The following is a 21,668-nucleotide window of genomic DNA, read 5'->3' as shown; positions in this document are numbered from 1 at the left end:
TGAAATTTACAATAGCAACAGAATGAAGAATCATGAATGAAAGAATAAAAGAGTAAACGTGGGATAAAACAACAACAACAACAACAGAAATTGTCGGCTTGGGCAGCAAAGCAGAGAAGTATACCAGCTAACTGAGACCGCGTCAACTTGGAAAACGCTGAGTTGTTGGCTGGATAACTAAATGATCCACATTCAGTGATTATAATTGATCCAAACCAAACACCTGCGCGAAGCAGTTCGTTTAATAGGCAAAGATGCCTTAAAGTGCATGCACGCCATATGTCATTTTTACTCTCTCTGCAACTAGTTAGTTACCCCCGATGTGTTGGGCAGAGTTTGTGCCGTGGTTGTTGAAGAACCTAGTTAACTAAACAAGGCAGCGAATGAACTGTTGGCGGACTGGCTCATCTGCATTCAACTGACCAGTTTCGAGATGTCTGGGTGTATGTATTGAGAGAATAGTAACGATAATTTTAACCATCCACGTTGTTGACAGGAAGGACGATTTTTGCTGTCGATATCGACTTAAGGGATTATTCTACTCATTATCCCACCAACTCACATGAAAAAAGTATCACAGCGTAAAATTTAACATAAAGAGATATTAGTTAATGATTAAAAATTTAAAAATAAAAATAAAAATACGCAATTAACTCAACTACGTCTTAAGAAACGGGATCCGCGGGACGCCTATACTCCATCAATTAATTCGGTGCGGATATTCAAAGGCGTTAACTCGATCGATGCAGAGACATATATATATATTCAGATACAATTATGCAACGGGGACGATGAGGCAACTTAAAACCATACACAAGTTTAATTGATAAGATAGACATGAAGGGAAGGAAAACGGGATAACAAGATGAAAAATAGGAACTTTATTAAAGCTGGCTTATATATTCAAGTCTCCGTCCGATTCTGACCTGAGGGGTATCTTGTAAATAGATTAAAAAGTGAACGGAAATAAAGGAAAATGTCACCAAATGTCAAAGAAATTGTATCAATAAGATCAAAAAGGCCCCGCCTAGCCTGGTGGCTGTGTTAACATATAACGAGTATATATATGGAACATATGAAGGGGATTATAATGAGCGACGATCTGGTGGTCGCAGCCGCGAGGCGTTCAAATCACATACAAAGAAATTGACGGGGTGGATGACACGATGCTAGCAACGGGTAAGTGGGAAAAACTGGGAAAGGAAAATATGCTGGTCATCCCACTATGTAAGTGTCAGTTGGAAAACATAAAGGCGTCAGGTTTAAACCATGAGAGAATAACAAAAGTTTAGGAGAAAAGGATAGCTTATACACGACAACAGAAAGGGGGAAGAAAAGAAAACCGAAGGAGATACGACGACATCTATATTTCTTACTCTTCAAATGACATCGGAACTGCTCTCTAACCAAATAAGTTGAAGGCAATCTAGACGAAAAAGATATTCATCTACTACCACTGCCACTCCCGTTGCCATTTGCCGGGGCACTAAAATACCCCTGATCAATTTTCAAAATCCACTCAACTTTCTGTGCCTCCGTCCTTGCTGCGAACAGGAATGTGTTCTGCGTCCCATAGACGGCAAACACATTCGGTCGACCCCTCATTGACAAGCCGTTCCCAGCCCTGGATCCGCCACCATCATCCAGGAGCCGAGCAAAATCAGGTTCATGGTCGACGCGAGAGTTGCGCAGATTGATAGCGTTGATTCCATCTCCGTCCGGGACAGAGTATATGTGGAGGTATGGGAGGCGGAGTTCAACGAAACGCCGCACCCAGTGGCGGTTTGTGTCATCCGGGGTATAGAGGTAACCGGATTTGAGAACGGTGGGGTTTTTGGGGATGTGTTGGATTGTGGCAATGAAACGAGGCTTCGACGGCGGCTGTTGTAGTTGCTGCTGCTGCTGTCCCTGTTCGGAAGTGATAGGGGAGCAATCACCGCTTCTGCAGGTTGGGGAGGCGCTTGTTGTGGATGGGCTGGTGATAGAGGAGGGATTTCTTGTAAAGCCGGCCCCACGGAGAGGCTGTTCGGTATGGCCTTTGAAGAGGATTATTTCGGTCAGGTCCCTTTTGGTCGACCATAGGTCGAGATACTTCCGAAGCAGCATGTCCCGTCGCTCACTGCTGTCCTGGCCTTGGAGCGGTGTAGATCGCCCATTGGTCGGCAAAGGGGTTAAGGTGCGTGTACTGTGTGCTCCACGGGCAGCGTCGATTTCGGCAAGTCGCTGCCGCCGTTTTCGAGCGCCAACGAAGTCTCGAATTAGCGATACCTTTCGTGGAGCCCAGGTGGTTAATAACTCTTCACCTTTGACATAGTCATTTTGGGTATTCATGCGCCAGAGGTCTGCTGCTCGCTTCGCTGATATGGGCCGAACTGCAAGGGAAAATATTCCCACTGTGGAGTGGACAATACGGAACGAGTTCCAAAATTGTTTGAACATTGATTGTGGCCGTATATAAGTTCGACCTAGTATTTGTAGCGTTTGATCGAGCTCAAATATAATATGATCCTGAAGACGGGGTGAAATCAAGTTCCAGCGAAGGGATATTTGGACTTTGTATCTGTCCGCAGTCGTTCGGTCAAGCAATAATGACCCATGAAGGCTGGAGTCCCACTGTCCAACAAGGGTTACGTTAGACGTCCCGTCAGCGTTGTCAGTTACCATTGGTTCTTGTATCAATTGTAGAAGGACATCCGCAGATTTTTGGTCCACATCCGGAATTTTTCCCCATGGATCAAGAAGCCGAACGGTACCAACTCTCAAAGCAGTGATATCTTCCCACGGCAGGTTCTCAGTTGAGCTATGGGTCAGACTGACCACAATGCGTCTCTGTAATCCTTGATGAAGTTGATAAGTGCCAGCGTCGAGACTATTGCTCTGCACAACCTCAACGGGGAGGTATTCCCCATTCTCAGACAGTTCCAGGATTTGCACTCGAACAAACACATCATGACGCTCTTCCTGATAGAATTCCGACTCGGGAATCCGTGGCGTCTTCCTTTTCTGGGGCGGTTCTTCGGGCGAGTCGCGCATTTCATCCCAACTGAGCAGCTTGTCAAGATGCATCGTCGTAACCGACGCATAAATGCTCACTTTCAAAGTTGAACTTCTTGGGCTATTGAGAGGAAGGCTCATACTATGAACGCTCTCGAACCTAATCGGGTTTTCATCAAAGCCACGAATCATCTGTGTCGTTGTGGCACCGCCTTCATCCGAAACACCGGGGACAAAGAGCTGAGCATGTACATCAGTTCCTTCGCGTTCCGCAAACCCTACCATATCCCGCATGACCACGTTGAACTTGAGAGTTGACGAAGGTGCTTGTGCGGAAGATGGCTCCAAAGATAGTTTAATAATCCCAACAACGCTCTGGGTATACGGCGAGATGGCTTCAACGCAGAAATCTTGCACCCTCGACTCAAACACAGCAGCTAACGGAACATCAGCATCACCTACTAGCGAATATTGAGGGGTGCAAGTCTCAGAGAATGGATTTTCGAGCTTGAAGTGCTGGATGTAATCAGGTCGATCGATATATTGATGCATCTGTTGCATTGATTGAACACGCCGCTGGAGCTTGTCAATCGACCAGATATATATGACGCTGTGCTTGAAATCAATTACCCTAACTCCAACACACGGTTTCCGTGCGTCCTCTAGGGTGACGTCGTCATCACTGGAAATGCCATTCAGCACCAGATCGTAGGATGACGCCATGTTGTGCCCCACATCGACGATGACAAATTGGAAAACAACCTGTTTGTCCATTATCTGACTCATGACCTGTGCTTCCTTGAGTAGTGAGGCGTATTGAAGAACAGATTCTGCCATGCGAACATAATTCCGCTGTCGCCAATGCAGAACAACCGACTTAGCTATTGGAATCTCTTCTGGGTCGAGCTGAGTGAATCCGTTTTCAAACATCCTTTGTGGAGCTAAAAATGCCCTCTCCTTTGTCTGCATTTCAAACTCTTCTTTTTGTTTTTGCAACTGTTGCTGGAACTCTTCCTTCACGGCCTTAAGAGCATCTTCCATGCGCAATTTTTCTGCAAGTAACTCTTCCACAGACAGTAATGCGGTCCCCACTACTTTAGGCTTTCCTTTACACTCATCCTTTTGCTTTTCAAGCTGCCGTTGCAGGTCATCACGAACCAATTGAAGCGCGGAATTGTCTGACTCTCCGTCGTCGTCCTCAGCTTGCCGTGGCGTCCCCGGCATGGTAAGAGCCGTATCCAAAGAGAAATTGTCTATAGTTCCATTTGACATGTACTTTTCCCGCACAAGATATGAGCTAAGCGAATCCGAATCATCTTCACCGTCAATAAGTTTGCTTTCTGGCCGTCCGCGCCTCACTGCTCGGGCCTTCTGCACATCGTCAAACAATGCATTAAGTTCATCATCGGTAAGATGTGAAATTTTCTGATCGGGTCCCAAAATAGCACTTGCAGCTTCCCTTCGGGCATAGAACCAATCGGAATCTCGACCTCGTTGTGATGGTAAGGGAGATTCAGCCCTGCTGGAATCACCATCAACTTCTGACCCAGCTTTGCTCATCGATCTGTCATGTCCTGACCTTGTCGGAGCAGGAGACCCAAGCTGGCTGGTGGTGACAGAGTGGCGGAGGAGGCTCTGCTCCACTCTTTCGGCGCGAGCTTCTTGTGGATGATTAAACCGGAATATATGGAAGTCACCTAGAATGATTCGAAAACCACTTCGTAATCTTTTGGGTTTATCTATTCGCAAACCGTTGACCATTACCGCAGCTCCCTCATTAGGAACGATAGTGACTACATTATCGACATTCTCGAAGCTACAATGTTGATGAAGTATTTTAGAGCCATTCAGTCGAATTTCTGATGTTGCAGCAGTATTGACGTTGCCGACAGTAGTTGTCCCAGGCTTAATGTTGTATACCAAGCATTCGGTAAGGAGAGGATCATCGCTGAGGTTAACAAGATGAGGTATCTTTTTGGGAGTGCTGAGCCCGACAAACCCCTTCTCAATACTAATGCCCAATTCCTCCAATGCTGCTTCACGCTCTTTGTGGATTTCTTCGGTTTTCTGCAACTTTTCTTCCCAGGTTTGATTGAGATCCTTGTAAAGCTTTTCGCTTTGATTCAGTTGTTCAACAATTTCTGCTTTGCTAACCTTTTTAATTGTCCCATCAGCTTGAGCTATAGATACCATTTGTAGTTCTAGCGGAGTGCCAGGTGGGTAGATTTCTTCAGCAAGAGCACCGCCAGCAGAGCCACCAGAGCTTCCGGAAATCGCCCCTCCACCAAGCTTGCTCCTGAGCTGTGCAAGCTCTTCCTTGAGTTCACGGATCATTCTTGCATTGGGATCCTCGTTAACGACGGCATGGTTCTTGATTCTCTTGGCGGAATCCGCATAGCGCAGTGTACTTAGCGTCTCGTCGTAGTTGATGTCGGCTGGCGATATAGCCGCAATCATAGCAGTCATCGAGTTACCACCCAAAGAATCTTTAAGAAGCCAAGTCAAAACGGAATCCCGGTATGGGACCATGGAAGCATTTTTCTTTTTTCCGGAGGACAAATCTGCCAATGCTGCAATGACACGACCAAGAGTAGAGAGAGAACGATTGATCTCCGCACCCTCTTTCAGACGTGCGCCGGTTGCGCCAGTTGAAGTAGCTCTCTCTGAACCCGCCAAGTCAACCAAACTGATACGGGAAACTTTTTCAGTATCCATGGTGGTCTCCGTATCGTGGCGCTTTTGGCTGACTGTAAGGGTGAAGACCGCGTGTGATCGACTAGATGTTTCGTTCATGTTCGTTGCTGCGACGGTTCGAGCCTTATTGCCTTCGTCCATCAGGTGTTCAATTTCTTGGAACGAGCGCACAACCAATTTCGCCAAGTCCTCAACATAGGGACCAGTTGAAGGATGCTCTCGAACTTTGAGGTTTCCCTTGGTTGCAGGATTGAGTAAATCCCTGACCCTTTCATTGTAAATCTCGAGATATGACACCTCCACAGTACAAATTAGACTCTTGTCGGAGGATTGCATTTCAGAGATTCGGTTGAACATATCCTTGCAAATCTTGGGGATCACACCGGCTTCCTCGCCATATCCCATCATGGAATACGATTTTCCCGACCCAGTCTGTCCGTAGGCAAAAATACAGTTATTATATCCCTGAAACGCATTGTCCAGCAACGGCGCGCCCAGATCATTGAAGAGGTCATCCTGGCCAGCGAAATGGGGATCATTGCGATTAAAAGACCAGTAAGACTTGTCGAACGCGAATACTTTCGGACCTTCGACGCTACCACCACCTTGTTTCCCACCTTTCCGTGATTTTTCTTCTGCTCCAGGTGGGGGTATAAGCACGGTTTGCGTGCCTTTCATTTGAACGATGCATTTCGCTTTCCTGTCCAGTTCTGTCGAGGGTTGTAAATATTCCCAGTTAGCATAAGGTATCTTGAATGTCCTCTCATCCAACAGAAGACTTGTAACCGCAGCGCCTGTGGAGCGAGATGCAGTCACGCATGTGGCACGAAATCCAGGGGCAAAGAAGAGGATTGTGGAAAAACTAACCTCTGCCATTGAACGGCCGTACTCTTACCACCACCTTAATATTTCCTCCTCCGCCTGGCGCCATCTTCGCCTGTGCCCCATACACTCACTCCCTCTTCGCCTCCTCCAAACCCAATCTCTAGGTATCGAGTCAGGCAACCAACCTAATCGCGACTGTCGAGGGGAAGTATGCCGGGGTGACGGATTCGCAAACGGATCGAGACTAAAACACAAGGACATATACCTTGGTGGTATGATTTCGATGTCGACGCACAATTTGTTGGGGAGGGGGGGGGGCCGCGGAATTAGCCTGGTAATATGCTTCTCTGCAAATGTGTCTGAAGTCTGTCAACAATCAACATCATCTACAGGACCGAGGGAGAGACGGTGAGCAGAATCCTGGGAGAGAGGAAATGTGGGTATCTAATTTAGGGAGACGTAGCCACTCGGTCTCCGTTATGCGGGGACATTCACAGCTGCAAAAATCGGCACCTAGACACGTCAAAAATCCAACTATCCTAACCTGATGTAACAGTTAAGAATGATATCCGTCTTCCTCGTGTCAGCAGTTACATATTTTGAGGGTTGGATGTGTCAGCCACAGCTTCGCGGCCCGGGATTTTAGGTTTTGGCAAGGGAGCCACAGGCGTGGCGAGCGGTCTCAAGCTTGAAAAGTGAGAGAAGCGAGTGAAGCATGCTTGTAGAGGGAATTGATTGTCTTCTATATTATCTAACTGGACAAGCTGAATGATTACATATAAGTAAAAGGAAGAAATAAAGAAAATAATAAAGCTGGGGTACAGACATAACTACATGAACAGTAACTACACACAGTACAGTTACCGCACTTTGTACATATAACTACTATCTACCCATTCTGCATCCCCAAGGCCTCCAGTTTGGTCTAGGAAAACAGTCAGAGAACCCCTAACTGCACGACACTTACAGCTATGAATTCACAATCTAAAAGCGCTCCTTCATCGGCAGTCAATGCTGTTTTCATCAACTCCCAGTCTGTTCCTGAGGGGTCAAGACAAGTCAACGGCATTGATTTCAACCAGTATACTGGAAAGGATATCACCGTTGCAGACCTGGTAGATGGAATGGCCGAGATGGGATTCCAGGCCAGCGCAGTGGGCGACGCAGTGCAGATCATAAATGAAATGGTGCGTGAATATATATGTCACATCATATAAAGCCCTCCACCACATAACGTAGAATTTTTTTTTTTTTTTTTTCCCTTCATATATCTAACCCGTTACATTTTCCTATTCTAGAGAGCCTGGCGCGACCCGGAGACTGGGGGAAAAACCACTATATTTCTGGGTTACACATCGAATTTAATATCTTCTGGCTTGAGAGAGACGTTCCGATACCTGGTCCAACATAAACATATCTCTGCCATTGTCACTACAGCGGGCGGAGTTGAAGAGGACTTTATAAAATGCCTTGCCCCCACCTACCTGGGCTCCTTCTCAACTCCAGGACAGTCACTCCGAGCCAAAGGCCTGAACCGGATTGGTAACCTGATTGTACCGAACAACAACTACTGTGCTTTTGAAGACTGGTTGATGCCAATCTTGGACAAGATGCTGGAGGAGCAGGAGGCATCATGGGGGACAGATCACCAGCTCCACTGGACACCAAGCAAGATAATCCACCGACTAGGGAAGGAGATCAACAATGAAAACTCAGTCTACTACTGGGCTTACAAGAATGACATACCAGTGTTTTGTCCAGCGCTGACTGACGGCAGCATGGGGGATATGATGTATTTCCACACATTCAAGTCTTCTCCGCAGCAGCTGCGGGTTGACATTGTGGAAGACTTGCGGAAGATCAACACAATGTCTGTGCGGGCCAAACGAGTGGGGATGATTATTCTGGGCGGCGGGGTGGTTAAGCACCATATTGCTAATGCATGTTTGATGCGGAATGGGGCGGAGAGCGCAGTTTACATCAACACAGCACAGGAGTTTGATGGGAGTGATGCTGGTGCCCAGCCAGATGAAGCTGTGTCATGGGGAAAGATCAAAGCAGATGCAAAGAATGTAAAGGTGTGATTGCTATCCACTGGCCTAATCAATGCAACATTCATTGTGCATAGCTGACAATTGATTATAGGTCTACGCAGAGGCTACAGTGGCATTTCCACTCATTGTTGCAGCAACATTTGCAAGGACTGAGAAACAGCTGCAAAAATGATTGTGAAAAACACACAAGAAGAAAGATATAAACTAAAACCTTTCAGCAGCTTTACTATCCCGAGGTTTCCTCCGCATTCAACAGTAGATATACACCATCACTCTCACTTTGAAGAATCTATAAGAGAAGGCTACTTTTCATATGGGGCCTGTGCAGGGAAAACTATCATAGGCCAATTTCATTGAAAAATAAAAAAATAGAACATCAAAATCAGGAGCTGACAATGTGCATCATCATACCAGGAAGTTTAGTGTCAGTTTGAAGAGAGAGGGATTGTAGTTGTTGGGCATAAATGTGCTATTTGGGCTTAGGATATGTGGGTCATCTCTTGATTACCAGCCACATACATATCTTATTAATCAGCGCGCTGCCAGGGTCTCGAGTGCATCAAATCCAAAACCTCCAACATACGTCAAAAGATCTCAAACGTCTTCAATAACTCAGCAATAAAAGGATATGAATAGCCTTCTCTCTGTCTGCCAACCTGTTGGTTTCAAAAGCTGCTGCTGTGCTATGTTATTAATTGCCAAAGTTAATTTCCACTCAGCAAGGGCCCGTCATTGTCTCCACCTGTCAAAGAGATCCATCCATTGGCGAACCAGAAAATCTATTCATCATCCTTTGGCTCTTCGACCAATGTTTGCTGCCTCCAACTAGATGTCAATGACGTCATGTCCCGTTTTCCCACTATGAGCGCAATCTAGACCCTAGCTTTCTCCTTGACAATGGGAATAATGTTTTTTTCTTGGGGCAAAAACATTGAGTTTCCCTGCATCTGGGGGACGACATTCCCGTGATATGGCGCCGTAGCCGCCATGATGATTGGATTTTGGATGCTCTTGTAGCCTATGTAAAGAGTTCGACTAAAGTCCTGATTTTTATTGTGCATATCTCTGTGGTAGATAAACTCAGACCCTCGTCAGAAAGATACAATGTGCGCTGCTAAAGAAGCTACAGTAATATCTTTAATCGAATTGGAATGGTCTATGGTCTATCTCATGCTTCCCATAAATCCCACGGAAGCCCCCGTGCGGAGTATTTCAAATCGATCTCGTATCTCCAAGCTTTGGAAAAAGAAATATTCCCAACGCTGTGTTCAGGATCTCCGCGGGCCTGAACCTTCCCCGCCTCATGATACTGCTTGATTGCAGGGCAGCTTCTAAGAGGTGCATCTCAGCAAGCTAATACCAGACTACTAACTACTTTTCGCGTGCCATATCGGCTAGAGGGTCTAGCAGTGATCAGCTCTCCGCCCAAACGGCGCAACTAGTTCTAAACCCACTGGGTATGATTCTTGACAAGCGAAAGAATAAGGGAAGGTTAATGTGAATGTCCGGTGACCTCCTCAGCCAGTCAACTGACCTGATAGGTTGCAAGCTGCAGGTTGTAATTCACTCGAGGGGCAATAATAAATATCTTTATCAGTTCTCGCTGTGCAAACTGCTCCTCCATCGTAGGAGAAAAGCTGGCTTCTTCCCCCCTTGAATACGGAGGAGCAGTCTCTCCCCTTTCCCCCATTCTTGTCTGTAAAACAGGTCTTCAGAGGTCAATCGATCAATCGATACAATGAACAATCTACGCCGATCACTAGACCCGTCAACTGGATGCTGTTGCTCTCCTGGGCGCTGGGCGTCGGGCTACCGTCAAATGGGCTTCTTGTGTCGTCGCCCATCTTCACGAGATACTAGGTGGGCTCGGGCGCGTGGATTCTGGACGGGCAAATCGAACACCCCATCCAAGCATTCCCGATTACGCATCTTCGCTGTGTTTACCGCCGCGATAGGATTTGGTGTTATATTACTTAGACCACCTGGGAACACTGTCCAGCTGGAATCCATCAGGGAATACCCCGCTCAATATAACGCAAAGAAAGTAAACCCTGTTGATATGGTAGCATCGTCCTTGGACATATCAGATCTTCCCAAAGAGGAGGCGCAGCTCTCCTTCGCACCGAATGTTCCCCCGCCTATCACCAGGGACTACCCCGTTCTCCTCAAAGTGCCTTTAACAACAAGCACCAAGATTAGTCAGCTCACGAACACATACAAATATGAGCAGTGGACCTTCAATAACAAAGTCCCGGGTCCATTCATACGAGCCCGTGTCGGGGACGTGATCGAGTTAACACTGACAAATAAGGATGTCTCCGGCAACCCTCACAACATTGACTCTCACGCCTTTACAGGTCCGGGGGGAGGAGCGGCGTTAACGACAGCAGAAGAGAACCAGACCAAAACAGGAAGATTCAAGTTGATGTATCCTGGGCTGTTCTTTTACCATTGCGCAGCAGCTCCGGTGCCCGTGCATATTGCCAACGGAATGTACGGGCTCATCTACGTGCAGCCGGAAAAGGACACACTCCCGAAAGTCGATCGGGAGTACTACGTAATGCAAAGCGAGTTTTACCATGAGCCGCCGGAGATTGAGGAGAACGGCAAGCGATCAACTCTGGTGGAGTTCTCATATCCAAACGCCCTTCGTGAGGACCCGGATGTCATCGTCTTCAACGGCAGCGAGACAGCTCTCACTTTGGATAACCCTCTGAAAGCAAAGACGGGCGAAACCATCCGGGTTTTCTTTGGCAATGCAGGACCAAATTTAACCAGCTCTCCACATATCATCGGCAGTACGTTTCACAAATTGTACCGCGATGGCGACGTCCTAAGCACCCCTGCACAAAACGTACAAACAGCCACCGTCCCTCCCGGTGCGGCGTCGATTTTCGATTCGAAGATGGTTGTTCCGGGAACATATACTTTGGTGGACCATGCTATTTTCCGTCTGGATAAAGGCTGTGTGGGATTCATAAATGTATCCGGGAAACCGAGGCCGGACATATATCAGAGTGCTGAGCATCCGGAGTCATGTGTTGGATGTAAACTGCATCCATGATGATTTTTAATGATTTATGAGATTTTTTCTTTTTCCCCCAATTTGTTTTAGTTCTACTCTGACGGATGAAGGTTCACTTCTCCTCGCTCCTAATATTCCACATGACAATCTCTCTCTATAAATAATATCCTCAGAACAAAGTGAACAACATCCATATAAATTTCGAATGCTCCATAATTCGAAACAAGTGTTAGGGTCGTCAGTCTGCCTTGGCCAAGGCGCCACGACGTTGAAAGTGGGTCATCCGCATATCGTCCATGAATTTTCTTTTTTTTTTTTTGCGATAACCAGTTGAACCGCACAGGCTGAAGGCATGCCAATCTAGATCCAGCATTGTAGCGGGGTGAGGGGGGACGTGACCCTCAGAAGGTGAGAGAACCACTGAATAGTAAGCAGGGATAGTTCAAAATAAGCACCTTCAAAGCCCAAGGAGGCCATGTAATGTATGTAACTATCATCTGGAGACCCTGTCAAGAGCCATTATCAGTAGGCCGTGAAGGGGCTCCAGTCCAGATTTATTTGGTGCGGCGGTTATGGACTTGTTGCCCTATAACTAACTAATGTGTAACTAGCTAACTAAAAAAGAAAAAGAAAATAAAAACCTGTTCTTCTAAGTGGAGCTCGGGGTTTTTTATAACCAAACCACCTCTTGGCAACTTCATTTCAACTGTTGTCCCTCGCCCCAATTCCACCTCACACCGATTATTTCAATCGTTTCCACGGTCGTTAAATTCGCTCTTTACAGAACCCAGTCATCCTGAATGGACAGCAGGTGGAATTGTTTGGTGAAGTCAGGAACCAAAACCTGAGGATAGTCTAAAACACCACTGCTGTGTATGGTCAACGGGACGTGAAGCATTTAGGGGAAAAGCCAGAGTAGGAAAATAAATCAAAGAGCGGATAAATTTAACAGAATTGGGGCAATTGAAATATGCTTCGTCTCGGGCTATCAGGCCGCTACGTCACCCTCGCTGCGTTTTCTGTGGTCATAATCCTTGGAGTGCTTTATGCATTTGTATCTCGCATCTACACCTGCCGCTTACTCTATCTACCAACATCTCAGTCTCAAATACCACGATGTCGACCCGCAGAGCCTCCGGTTACCAACAATAGTGATAGTGACAGCGCCAGAGTTGGAGATATCCCATGGCAGTTTGTGACACAGCGGGACGGAGATAACTATGGCTTGAGCAGGGCGCAATGTCAAAAGGCGTTCCCGAAACTTTATGTTGAGATTGAGAAGGCAGTTGTGGCGAGGAGAGGAAGGAATATCACGCTTGACGAACTGAATTCTGAGCCATTGAAGCATTCGATGGTTAGGGCTATGATATACCAAGGGGAGGTGCGTATTCGGTGTTTTATTGTTACTGACTGTTACTTAAAGTGTGGGTTCATCGAGCCATGGGAAATATACGTGCCCTAGTTAACATATATCTCTTTATTTTACCAGCTTTCTATCATCAATTTCGAAGATATGGCATTCACATTCACGCGGGCAAAAGCGTCATTGCACTCCTTGAACCGCGCACTGAATGCTATACCAAACCGACAAGAAATACCTAACATCGAATTCATCTTCACAGCTGAAGACTTCCACGACGATCCACATCCAGTCTGGGTTTATTCCAAACGGGAAAGTGACAGTTGGGCCTGGCTCATGCCTGATTTTGGCTACTGGTCATGGCCAGAAATAAAGGCAGGCCAATACCGCAGTGTTCGCAAGCGCATCGCCGCCATCGATGAAGGTACCACCATAAACGGCAAAACACAACAAGCTCTGAAATTCCAGGATAAAAAAAAGCAACTCCTGTGGCGCGGTAACCTCGAAACAGCCCCCGAGCTCCGCCAGAGTCTCGTCGACGCTACGAAGGGGAAATCCTGGGCCTCTGTTCGCGCTCTCGACTGGGCGAACGAGCAGAGCATGCGGGAAGATTACATCCCCATTGAGGACCATTGCCGTTATATGTTTCTTGCCCACGTCGAAGGACGCAGCTACTCAGGACGCGGGAAATATATTCAAAACTGCCGCTCCGTCTTCGTCGCGCACCAACTCACCTGGCGTGAAGCACACCATCCCGCTCTCATCGCCACAGGTCCAAACGCCAACTACGTCAAAGTGAAGCGGGACTTTTCTGACTTAGAGTCGAAAATTCACTACCTGCTCGACAATCCTGACGTGGCGGAGAAGATCGCAGAGAACTCAGTGCGAACGTTCAGAGACCTATACCTGACACCGGCGGCAGAGGCGTGCTACTGGCGCGAGCTGATCCATGCATATGCATCCGTGTGCGACTTTGAACCGGTGCTATATACGGAGTCGGGTAGGAATACGAATTCCATGCGAGGCGTGCCGTTTGAATCATTCGCGTTGGATTGGAAGCTTCCTAAATCGTGAACTGTGAAACTGTCAACGGCGCAATTTTGAGGATCGGTTTTCTCGGGTTTTGCTATTATTTCATTTGTATCTACCATATATAGAGTTCTATGTAATGGTTGCTTGTCACCTGTTATTGGTAATGGTTCGTGTTTCCGTTTCATTTATTTTAGGAATGGTTTTGCTTCTTTTGATTTCCCCATGTGCTGCTATATGTATACCTACATTTCGGTTCTTTGCATTTTCTACGGTTTGACGCATGTATAACATTCTTCCAAGGGATGTACGGGTTACGCTTTGCTTTTGGTGCTCTTTACGACATTTTTACTTCCCCCTTCCGCTAGAGAATGGATGTATATATATTATCTGTCGGCTTGGATGAGCTGAGTGGGCTGCACTGGACTAGGCTGAAACGGGCTGCGCTTCTCATGCGTGTTTACTTTTTCAGATTTATCTATATTCAATTAACTTAAACATTTATGAACAAAGAAGGTAGATATATCTGTGGCCGAATATAAGGTAACCCTTGGTTATAAATCAGACGTGGTTTTACCTGAACAAGTCATACAGCCGTCCAGCAACTTCCATTACCTGCGAACTGATGCTATTTCCCATAAGAGGTTACTATACATCCACAATAATTTTGCTGTGTGTTAGGAAATTTTAAGGTCTTAATGGAAGATATTAAAGATTAGAGATATGGAGGCATTGGTTGGGCATGGCATGAAAGACCTTGAAGGAGCTGTCAGCTGTGCTCCTGCAACTGCAATCTTCAAAAAGGGCAATTGTACAATCCTTTTGGCGGAACAGTGAACTCTGGTTGCTCGAATTAAGGTTCCGTTTGTACGAGATCACAATGGTATTCCCCGGCAAATATTCAGCAGACTGTCCTCTTTCATGTTGATTATTTTTCCCACGGTTCGTCAACAGCTCGTATTCCAGAACCACATCTCATGAGGAAACTTCGTGAACATGTGCAATCAACTCAGACGTGCATGTGGAGTTGAAGCAGCGCTATCGGACTTGCATATGTAACAGACTTTCTAGGTGCCGCCAATTTTTTGCAAGTTGAATCCAAAAACATGCCTTCGTGACAACATCACAACAGCATCAAAAGCGCAAACAGGCAACCAACTACACGACGACAACGACCAGATACATGGGATTCACGTGGAGAGAGTAAAGTTTCGCCCATTCACCATCTTTCAACAATAGAAATGAGAATACCAAATTTCATTACTCGCCGGGGTTGAAAATGGGACTCATCCCGTCATCCCTATAGGGATAGGCAGGGCGCACTTCCGAGATTCCCTGGCTTCCTAATCCAGCACCAGGGCTGGTGATAAGATTGATGAGGACAGCCTTGCCAAATCCCACATGTTGTTGTTCACTGTTGATAACTCTGACCACAAATGCGCCCAGTCAAATTATATATCAATACAAGTCAGTCAGTCAGCAAGCATATGAACAGGTCTTTTACCCATGCCATTGGGTTTGCAATTGAAGACAAGAGTGACCCTTGGCAAAGCTCCAACCTTTAGACTGAGGTTTCTGTCAGTCATGTCTGTTGGCCATGGACTTGCCGCCATATCAAGGGCTATTACAAGTGCCAATCTCGCTGCTCCTAACCAAGGTGATTGATATATGAGGGTATGAGGCTATCAGGGCATTGAGGGAATGTCTCTTGCCGAGCTCAATTGACTTGGATTAGATAATATTACCAAGGATTGGCAGTTTCCTGTAGTTAGAGAAGGATGTAACTATACTTTCTATATAAGGCGACTTTCCCGCCAGTTTGGCGGAAGCCTTTCAATAAGCGCTCTCTCGATTGGGCACCTTGTGCATTCCTTTCAGATAAAAAGCAAGAGACAGGAGAACGAACAACTTGTTCATTGTTGAGGACAACAAAGGGAGAAAGAAAAAAAAAATCACCTTGAAGATGCGAAGACTCTCTTTACTCACTTTACAACTGATTCATCTCTTCACGGTTTTCTTTTCTATCAAAACTGTTTCTGTCTCTCCAGCTGTTCTTCAACTTCGCTCTGCTGCTCCTGGTGACCGCGAAGTGGTTGGGACTGACTTTTGCGGATCCTGGATCTGCTAAACCCGGAACTGACCGGTATGCGTTTTGCACGAATAAATACAACAAAAGGGTTCAAGTGGCAAGGTCCAGCGATTTCGAAACCTGTACTATGCTTGACACGGACGCACTGGCAATGGCAAGCATTGCACCATGGGAAACAAGAGCATATTACTGGGATCCGGATGTTATATTCAGCGGGTATGTGAATAATTTCCAACTAGGTTTCTGTATCGAGTGGCATACTAGACCGCTCCATATCGATAGTGGTAAATGGGCTCTTATCGTAAACTTCCACAGCTTCCGGGACCGGATGACTAAAAAGCCCTTGATAGAGGACGACGGAAGACTGGTTCTTCACTATTCGGGAGAAAACAAAGGAGTCTCTCCGCCGCCTATGCGTGGTGTTTGCCATCTCCGAAGGCTCTGGTCCCGCTGGGCCATATCACCCCATGCAGGAACCGTTGGCCCAACAAGGCAGCACGACCAACCCAGCAGGTTTCCTCGACCAAGTCTCCTACGGCTGAGTCATGTATAAAACGGACGGCAACAGCACCGGAACGGCGGAGACTTCAACAATGGCAAGCCCCTGATTGTCGGGATGCCAATATACGTTCAGAATGTCGAAAGGGATGGCGTGACTAAGTTCGGTGACCCAGTCACTACTCTCGACCGCGATGAAAGTGATGGCCCGCTGGTTGAAGCACCCAGCCTCATCCGCACACCTGAGGGCCTATAATTCCTCTTCAACTGGACACTGTTCTACATCCCCCGCTATGATGTGCGGTATGCGACCTCGTCATCAATTAGGGGTCTGTATTTGAAGGCGGCAGAGCCGCTGATTAAAACGATTGATTATGACGTCTCCTGGAGGAGCGAGTGTTGCGGGGAAATTGGGAAAGGATTTTATTCCAGGCCAGTTGCCCTGCTGGAAGTAATATGTGAAAGGGGGTTGGCTGTGAGGATTGTATAGCGATTTTGGCGGGGCTCTTGACAGTAATTATTTTTCACAGCTGCAGCTTTCTTAACAGCTTAAATGCTTTTTTGCATTATTGAGATATTGCGCCCGTTTAACTATATGATTATCCATGGATTTGCCTCGCCGCTGAATTTCGGGAATTGTGGCACAACTCGAATGACTAATTATGATGACTAACAATCCACCACGTGACTCAGCCTCAACTCCAACCAAACCTCCTCCGCCCATCGCCAACTCCACATCTCAAACGTCGCCCTCATCATCCACTTTCATCACCTCGCAGCGCCAATTTAATCAGCCCTCCCTGAGATAGATTCTGTGTCTTGCTTGACACCTTAGGGATTGGTCTTATTCAGGCTTCTTGTAGGTTGCCTTGCCTCTACCTCTTCTCCCTCCTGTCCCTGCCCTTCATCATTCCCTCGCCTCATCATCCACTGTCATTTGCCTGTTAACCTTGGCCCGTTTATCTTCGTTTTACTCAATACACCCCTTCTTCCTTATCCTCTCTCCCTTTCCAGGACCCTGTCGCTCGTCTTACTCTGTTAATTTCTTATTATCATCCGTATTTCCCTCTCCATTCTTGTCACTTTTTTTCCCACTCATCCTGCCATTTCTTTGCAGGCGGATCTTGCTCCTTGAGCTTGCCCAGCGAGCTTCTCCTTCATATTAGTTATTTGATGCTATTGTCTCTACAGGCTTCTTTTAGCCATCATTCAGCAATCGAAATTGCCTCTCGTCGCCTTTAGACTCGTCTCTTCTTCAGCCCCTTTTTATTCTCTCTATTTAACTACGCTTCCTCACCTCGACCCCTTAGTTTCCTTTCAGCTCATTACTTTTAAAACACCACTCTAACCCTCAAAATGTCAACTCATAGCTCCATCTTCCATTCCTTCAGTTGCCATATTCACAAGTTTTGTCCTGCGGTGACATAGCCTATCCAGGAGGATCGTTTCTCCCGCGCTTCCCTTGCGAGTAACAATACCCCTAAGTTGTTAATCCCACCTTGGAGACAACAAACGATTTACTCGTCATCTGCTGCACAGCAAGGCTTAGTCGGAAGCGTTTTTGTTCACAATGGAGTCTTATGATCCTTTTGCATCTCCCCCTCCCACCTCAGCTAAGGTTGACGCGAGATGGAGCCGTGAAGAGGATGCTTTTACCGGAAGGCCAAGTATAGATTCATATCGCCGAAGATCTCCAGGTACGTGCTACTATACACACTTTTGGCGGAAGCATGTCTTTTTTGGTTTTCCTCTTATCATTTCCCCGCCATTTGCTAAACTATTTTCCAGCCTCTCAAGACCGCCGGCGCACGTCCGCACGTGGTAGGTCTCGATCTCCTGTCGTGATTGATCGGTACCAGCCAGGCGACCGAGAACGCGCACCTCGCGATGAATATTACACTGCTTCCCGAGATCATGCAGCGCGTGATCGAGAAGAGCGTCGTCGTATACCATCGCCCATTGCTGCAAATATTGACCGATATGTTCCTGGACAAGATTCTGCTAAACCGGTTTTACGAACCAATCCTCTACCAAATCCATTAACCCTTGACTTCCAAGTCGGATTCAATTGGTTTGCGGAATGGTGGAGAGCAGATCAGGCAATAAAGGAGGAAAAAGAGCGGGCGAAGCATGGTGGAAGACGGCCAACTGATAGAGTTAAGGGAGAACGCGAGGCTAGAGAGGACCGCGAAAAGGAGCGCGCGCAGATCCAAACAGCCTATGACGTATATAAAGCCGAACTCCAGATCAAGATGGCTCGCGCTTTCGTCCAGCAACATAAAACTGAAGAGTGGTTTAAAGAGAGATATGTACCCGAAACTAGGGACCCCCTCCGTCGACGATTGATGGAGTTCAGAACTAGTGCATATCAGCAATGGGAACAAGATGTCGATTCTGGGGTATTTGATGAGTTTACCCTAGAAGGAATTTACAAAAGTGAGAGTGACGGAGCAGGTGGCATTATTGAAAAAGAGGAAGGGGAAGCAACAGCCGTCGGAGAAACTCTTAGTGTGCTCGATCTAGTTCCCGCTCGAGGCGGAGATTTACGGGATGATTCACTACTCCAACCTGCTCTTTTGATCAAAACCCTAGCCCCTAACGTAAGTCGCGACAAAATCGAAGAGTTTTGTAAGGAACATCTTGGTGAAGGGGATGGCGGGTTCAAATGGCTTAGTCTGAGCGATCCCAATCCGGCTAAAAAATGCCACCGGATGGGGTGGATTATGCTTCACCCTGCAACGGAAGGCCCATCAGTTATCGAAAGAGGCGACGGTAGAGATGAGGAGGGCGAAGAAGTAGATGGTGCAGCAAATGGAACTACCAACGTCTTTACTGCCGAAAAGGCTCTCGAGGCGGTCAATGAAAAGACTATTCATGATCCCATCCGCGGGGACTTTGTATGCCACGTTGGCGTCCATGTCCCGCCAACGAACCCTAGGAAAAAGGCCCTTTGGGATTTATTCTCAGCCCCGGAGCGCATCGAGAGGGACCTTGAGCTGGCGAAACGATTGGTGTCAAAACTCGACTCAGAACTTGGTTCCGCAGACGGTTTATCCAAAGTCGAAAATCGAGTTGAAGAACTACGGGGAAAATGTTTACTGCAACCCCCCGTCACTGGTGCCGCAAACACAAAGAAATCCAAACCTTTCGAAGCCGATGTGGACATGATCCTCTTGGAAGATGGAGAGGCTGAAGAAGGAGAAGAACAAGAAAACTCCTATGATGATGAAGTTGATAGTGAGGACCTACTCATTCAAAAGAAGCAACTAGATCTTCTGGTCGAATATTTACGTCGAGTCTATAACTTCTGCTTCTTCTGCGTCTTTGAGAGCGATTCGATCCACGAGCTTGTTCGAAAGTGCCCTGGTGGACATCTGCGTCGTCCTCGATCGGGCCTGAGCACTCAAGCAAAAGCTGCAGCAAAAGCTAGCGCCCTTGGCCAGCCATTCCCTACGAAAAAGAAAGAACCAGTAGAGGATGATGGAAATGCAGAATCCCCGGTGGATGAGAAAAAGCAGTCTCATTTTTCGTCAAAGACGGAGCAGCAAGCTCAGCGCGCTTTCAACTGGGTGAAGACGTTTGAGGAAAAGCTGCTTCAAATATTGGAGCCTGAGAATGTTGACTTGAAGAAACTTGGCGGAAAACCAGTGGACGAGGCTGTGGAGGAAGAACTTTCCAAGTTTGTTAAGCAAGAGGACGAGGCTAAGTTCCGCTGCAAGGTACCTGAGTGTACCAAACTATTCAAGGCTTATCATTTCTGGAGGATGCATGTAGAAAAACGCCATCCGGAGCGGTACAGCGATATCCGGAAAGATGTAAGTTGACAGTACACCTCCACCTTCAATGTCGTTATCATATTAATAACGTTTCAAGCTCCTCTTGGTCAATGCATACGTTCTCGATCCTGCACATATATCTCCGTCTAGAGCCGATGCTACTAGCAACGCACATTTCCCATACTCATCCGGTCATATGCCAACCGGAACCCCTCGCGGATTCAATCTCGCAAACATGCCCTTTGGCTTTGGAAATGGCCCAATGCCTGGCAGTACTTCGTTCCACGGCTTACCCCCCTCTGCAACGGGGTTTGCCGGATTCATGAACGGCGCTGGCCACCCCGGTAGCTGGGCTGGTAATGGACTCTCAATGACAGGCTCTGCGCCCTCTGGCGATCCGTCAGCTTTGCATAGTTCTGGAGTCATTCGGCGTGGTAATCGCTATAGTGGGAACAGAATCGGCCCGTATGATCGCCGGGGAGGTCGTTTTGGTGCTGGAGGCTCAGGTGGTAGCATGAACGGTAACGAACGACTGAGTCCTATTCGAATCGGTGGTATGTTTACTGCAGGCGGACGCCTACCTAGTACTGGGGCAGCGTACATCCCACCTGGTCATCCTGCTGCAATTGCTGCCGGTGCTGGCGGAGGTGGATTTGCTCCAGGAAGCGGACGATGGGGCGATGGTGCTGGTGGGAGCGCACAGGCTATGGGCCCAAAGGAGGCAGTGCAAGGACGCAGCTTAAAAAGTTACGAAGATCTTGATGCGGTTGGGGGGGCTGGGAGCGGGGAGTTGAACTATTGATTTATCGCCTATTTTTTTCTTGGTTCCTGCTTTTTCCTCTCTACCACCAGCAATCTCCGTTTTCAAATTTGTCGGACAACAAGCTTTCCCAAATCCAGTGCTTTTCTTCCTTTCATTTTCCGAATCTAAAACTGGGCGGAATGTGTATTCGTATCTATGGCTCTTTTATCATATTATATATCGTCTCTTCTCTTTGCTGTTACTCTTTTGTGAATTATCCAATTTGAACAATGGGGCGGTGGATGGATGGATGGGTGTGTGAAATCTTTTTAGTGTGCTCTACCCTTTTTATTTTTTATTTATTTTTTTTTTTCATGATTAACACTTTGTTCCTACACCATTGCGGTCTGGTATATCTGCCTTTAATCGAAAGGAGAACACAGGGTCTGTCTTTAGTGGCGTAGTCTTGCTTTCACCACTGAATATCCACGGCTGGCAATATCATCTTCTACTACCTGGTAGTTTTAGACAAGAGTTGAGCAGCCAAGTTTCCATTATCAAGCTCGCTGGCTACCTTCCCTT

General features: G+C 47.0%; 7 protein-coding genes across 7 annotated transcripts; 5 read left to right on the top strand and 2 right to left on the bottom strand.

The window, feature by feature from the left end:
- Positions 1 to 1,443: 1,443 nt before the first annotated feature.
- Positions 1,444 to 6,564, bottom strand: PADG_00090 (uncharacterized protein; the record flags this gene model as incomplete). The annotated part of the gene is made up of 1 exon (XM_010757388.1): positions 1,444 to 6,564. The coding sequence occupies one exon, from the start codon at positions 6,562 to 6,564 to the stop codon at positions 1,444 to 1,446; it is 5,121 nt and encodes a 1,706-aa protein (XP_010755690.1).
- A 920-nt stretch (positions 6,565 to 7,484) lies between these two features.
- Positions 7,485 to 8,739, top strand: PADG_00089 (deoxyhypusine synthase; the record flags this gene model as incomplete). The annotated part of the gene is made up of 3 exons (XM_010757893.1): positions 7,485 to 7,700; positions 7,812 to 8,591; positions 8,659 to 8,739. 3 exons carry the CDS (start codon positions 7,485 to 7,487, stop codon positions 8,737 to 8,739), a joined length of 1,077 nt encoding a protein of 358 aa, XP_010756195.1.
- Positions 8,740 to 9,439: 700 nt separating this feature from the next.
- PADG_11049 (uncharacterized protein) lies at positions 9,440 to 10,191 on the bottom strand (the record flags this gene model as incomplete). The annotated part of the gene is made up of 2 exons (XM_010758351.1): positions 9,440 to 9,610; positions 10,102 to 10,191. 2 exons carry the CDS (start codon positions 10,189 to 10,191, stop codon positions 9,440 to 9,442), a joined length of 261 nt encoding a protein of 86 aa, XP_010756653.1.
- A 114-nt stretch (positions 10,192 to 10,305) lies between these two features.
- PADG_00088 (nitrite reductase, copper-containing) lies at positions 10,306 to 11,631 on the top strand (the record flags this gene model as incomplete). The annotated part of the gene is made up of 1 exon (XM_010757892.1): positions 10,306 to 11,631. The coding sequence occupies one exon, from the start codon at positions 10,306 to 10,308 to the stop codon at positions 11,629 to 11,631; it is 1,326 nt and encodes a 441-aa protein (XP_010756194.1).
- Positions 11,632 to 12,562: 931 nt separating this feature from the next.
- Positions 12,563 to 14,026, top strand: PADG_00087 (uncharacterized protein; the record flags this gene model as incomplete). Its single annotated transcript, XM_010757891.1, has 2 exons — positions 12,563 to 12,973; positions 13,082 to 14,026. 2 exons carry the CDS (start codon positions 12,563 to 12,565, stop codon positions 14,024 to 14,026), a joined length of 1,356 nt encoding a protein of 451 aa, XP_010756193.1.
- A 1,552-nt stretch (positions 14,027 to 15,578) lies between these two features.
- Positions 15,579 to 16,824, top strand: PADG_00086 (uncharacterized protein; the record flags this gene model as incomplete). The annotated part of the gene is made up of 3 exons (XM_010757387.1): positions 15,579 to 15,638; positions 16,030 to 16,548; positions 16,639 to 16,824. 3 exons carry the CDS (start codon positions 15,579 to 15,581, stop codon positions 16,822 to 16,824), a joined length of 765 nt encoding a protein of 254 aa, XP_010755689.1.
- A 1,314-nt stretch (positions 16,825 to 18,138) lies between these two features.
- On the top strand, positions 18,139 to 21,146 carry PADG_00085 (uncharacterized protein; the record flags this gene model as incomplete). Its single annotated transcript, XM_010757890.1, has 3 exons — positions 18,139 to 18,265; positions 18,357 to 20,383; positions 20,442 to 21,146. 3 exons carry the CDS (start codon positions 18,139 to 18,141, stop codon positions 21,144 to 21,146), a joined length of 2,859 nt encoding a protein of 952 aa, XP_010756192.1.
- Positions 21,147 to 21,668: the final 522 nt, after the last annotated feature.

This window comes from Paracoccidioides brasiliensis (genome assembly GCF_000150735.1).
Source record: "Paracoccidioides brasiliensis Pb18 unplaced genomic scaffold supercont2.1, whole genome shotgun sequence".
Classification (NCBI taxonomy): Eukaryota; Fungi; Ascomycota; class Eurotiomycetes; order Onygenales; family Ajellomycetaceae; genus Paracoccidioides; species Paracoccidioides brasiliensis.
Note: the sequence above shows the minus strand (reverse complement) of the source record. Positions and strands in the feature narration are given on the sequence as shown.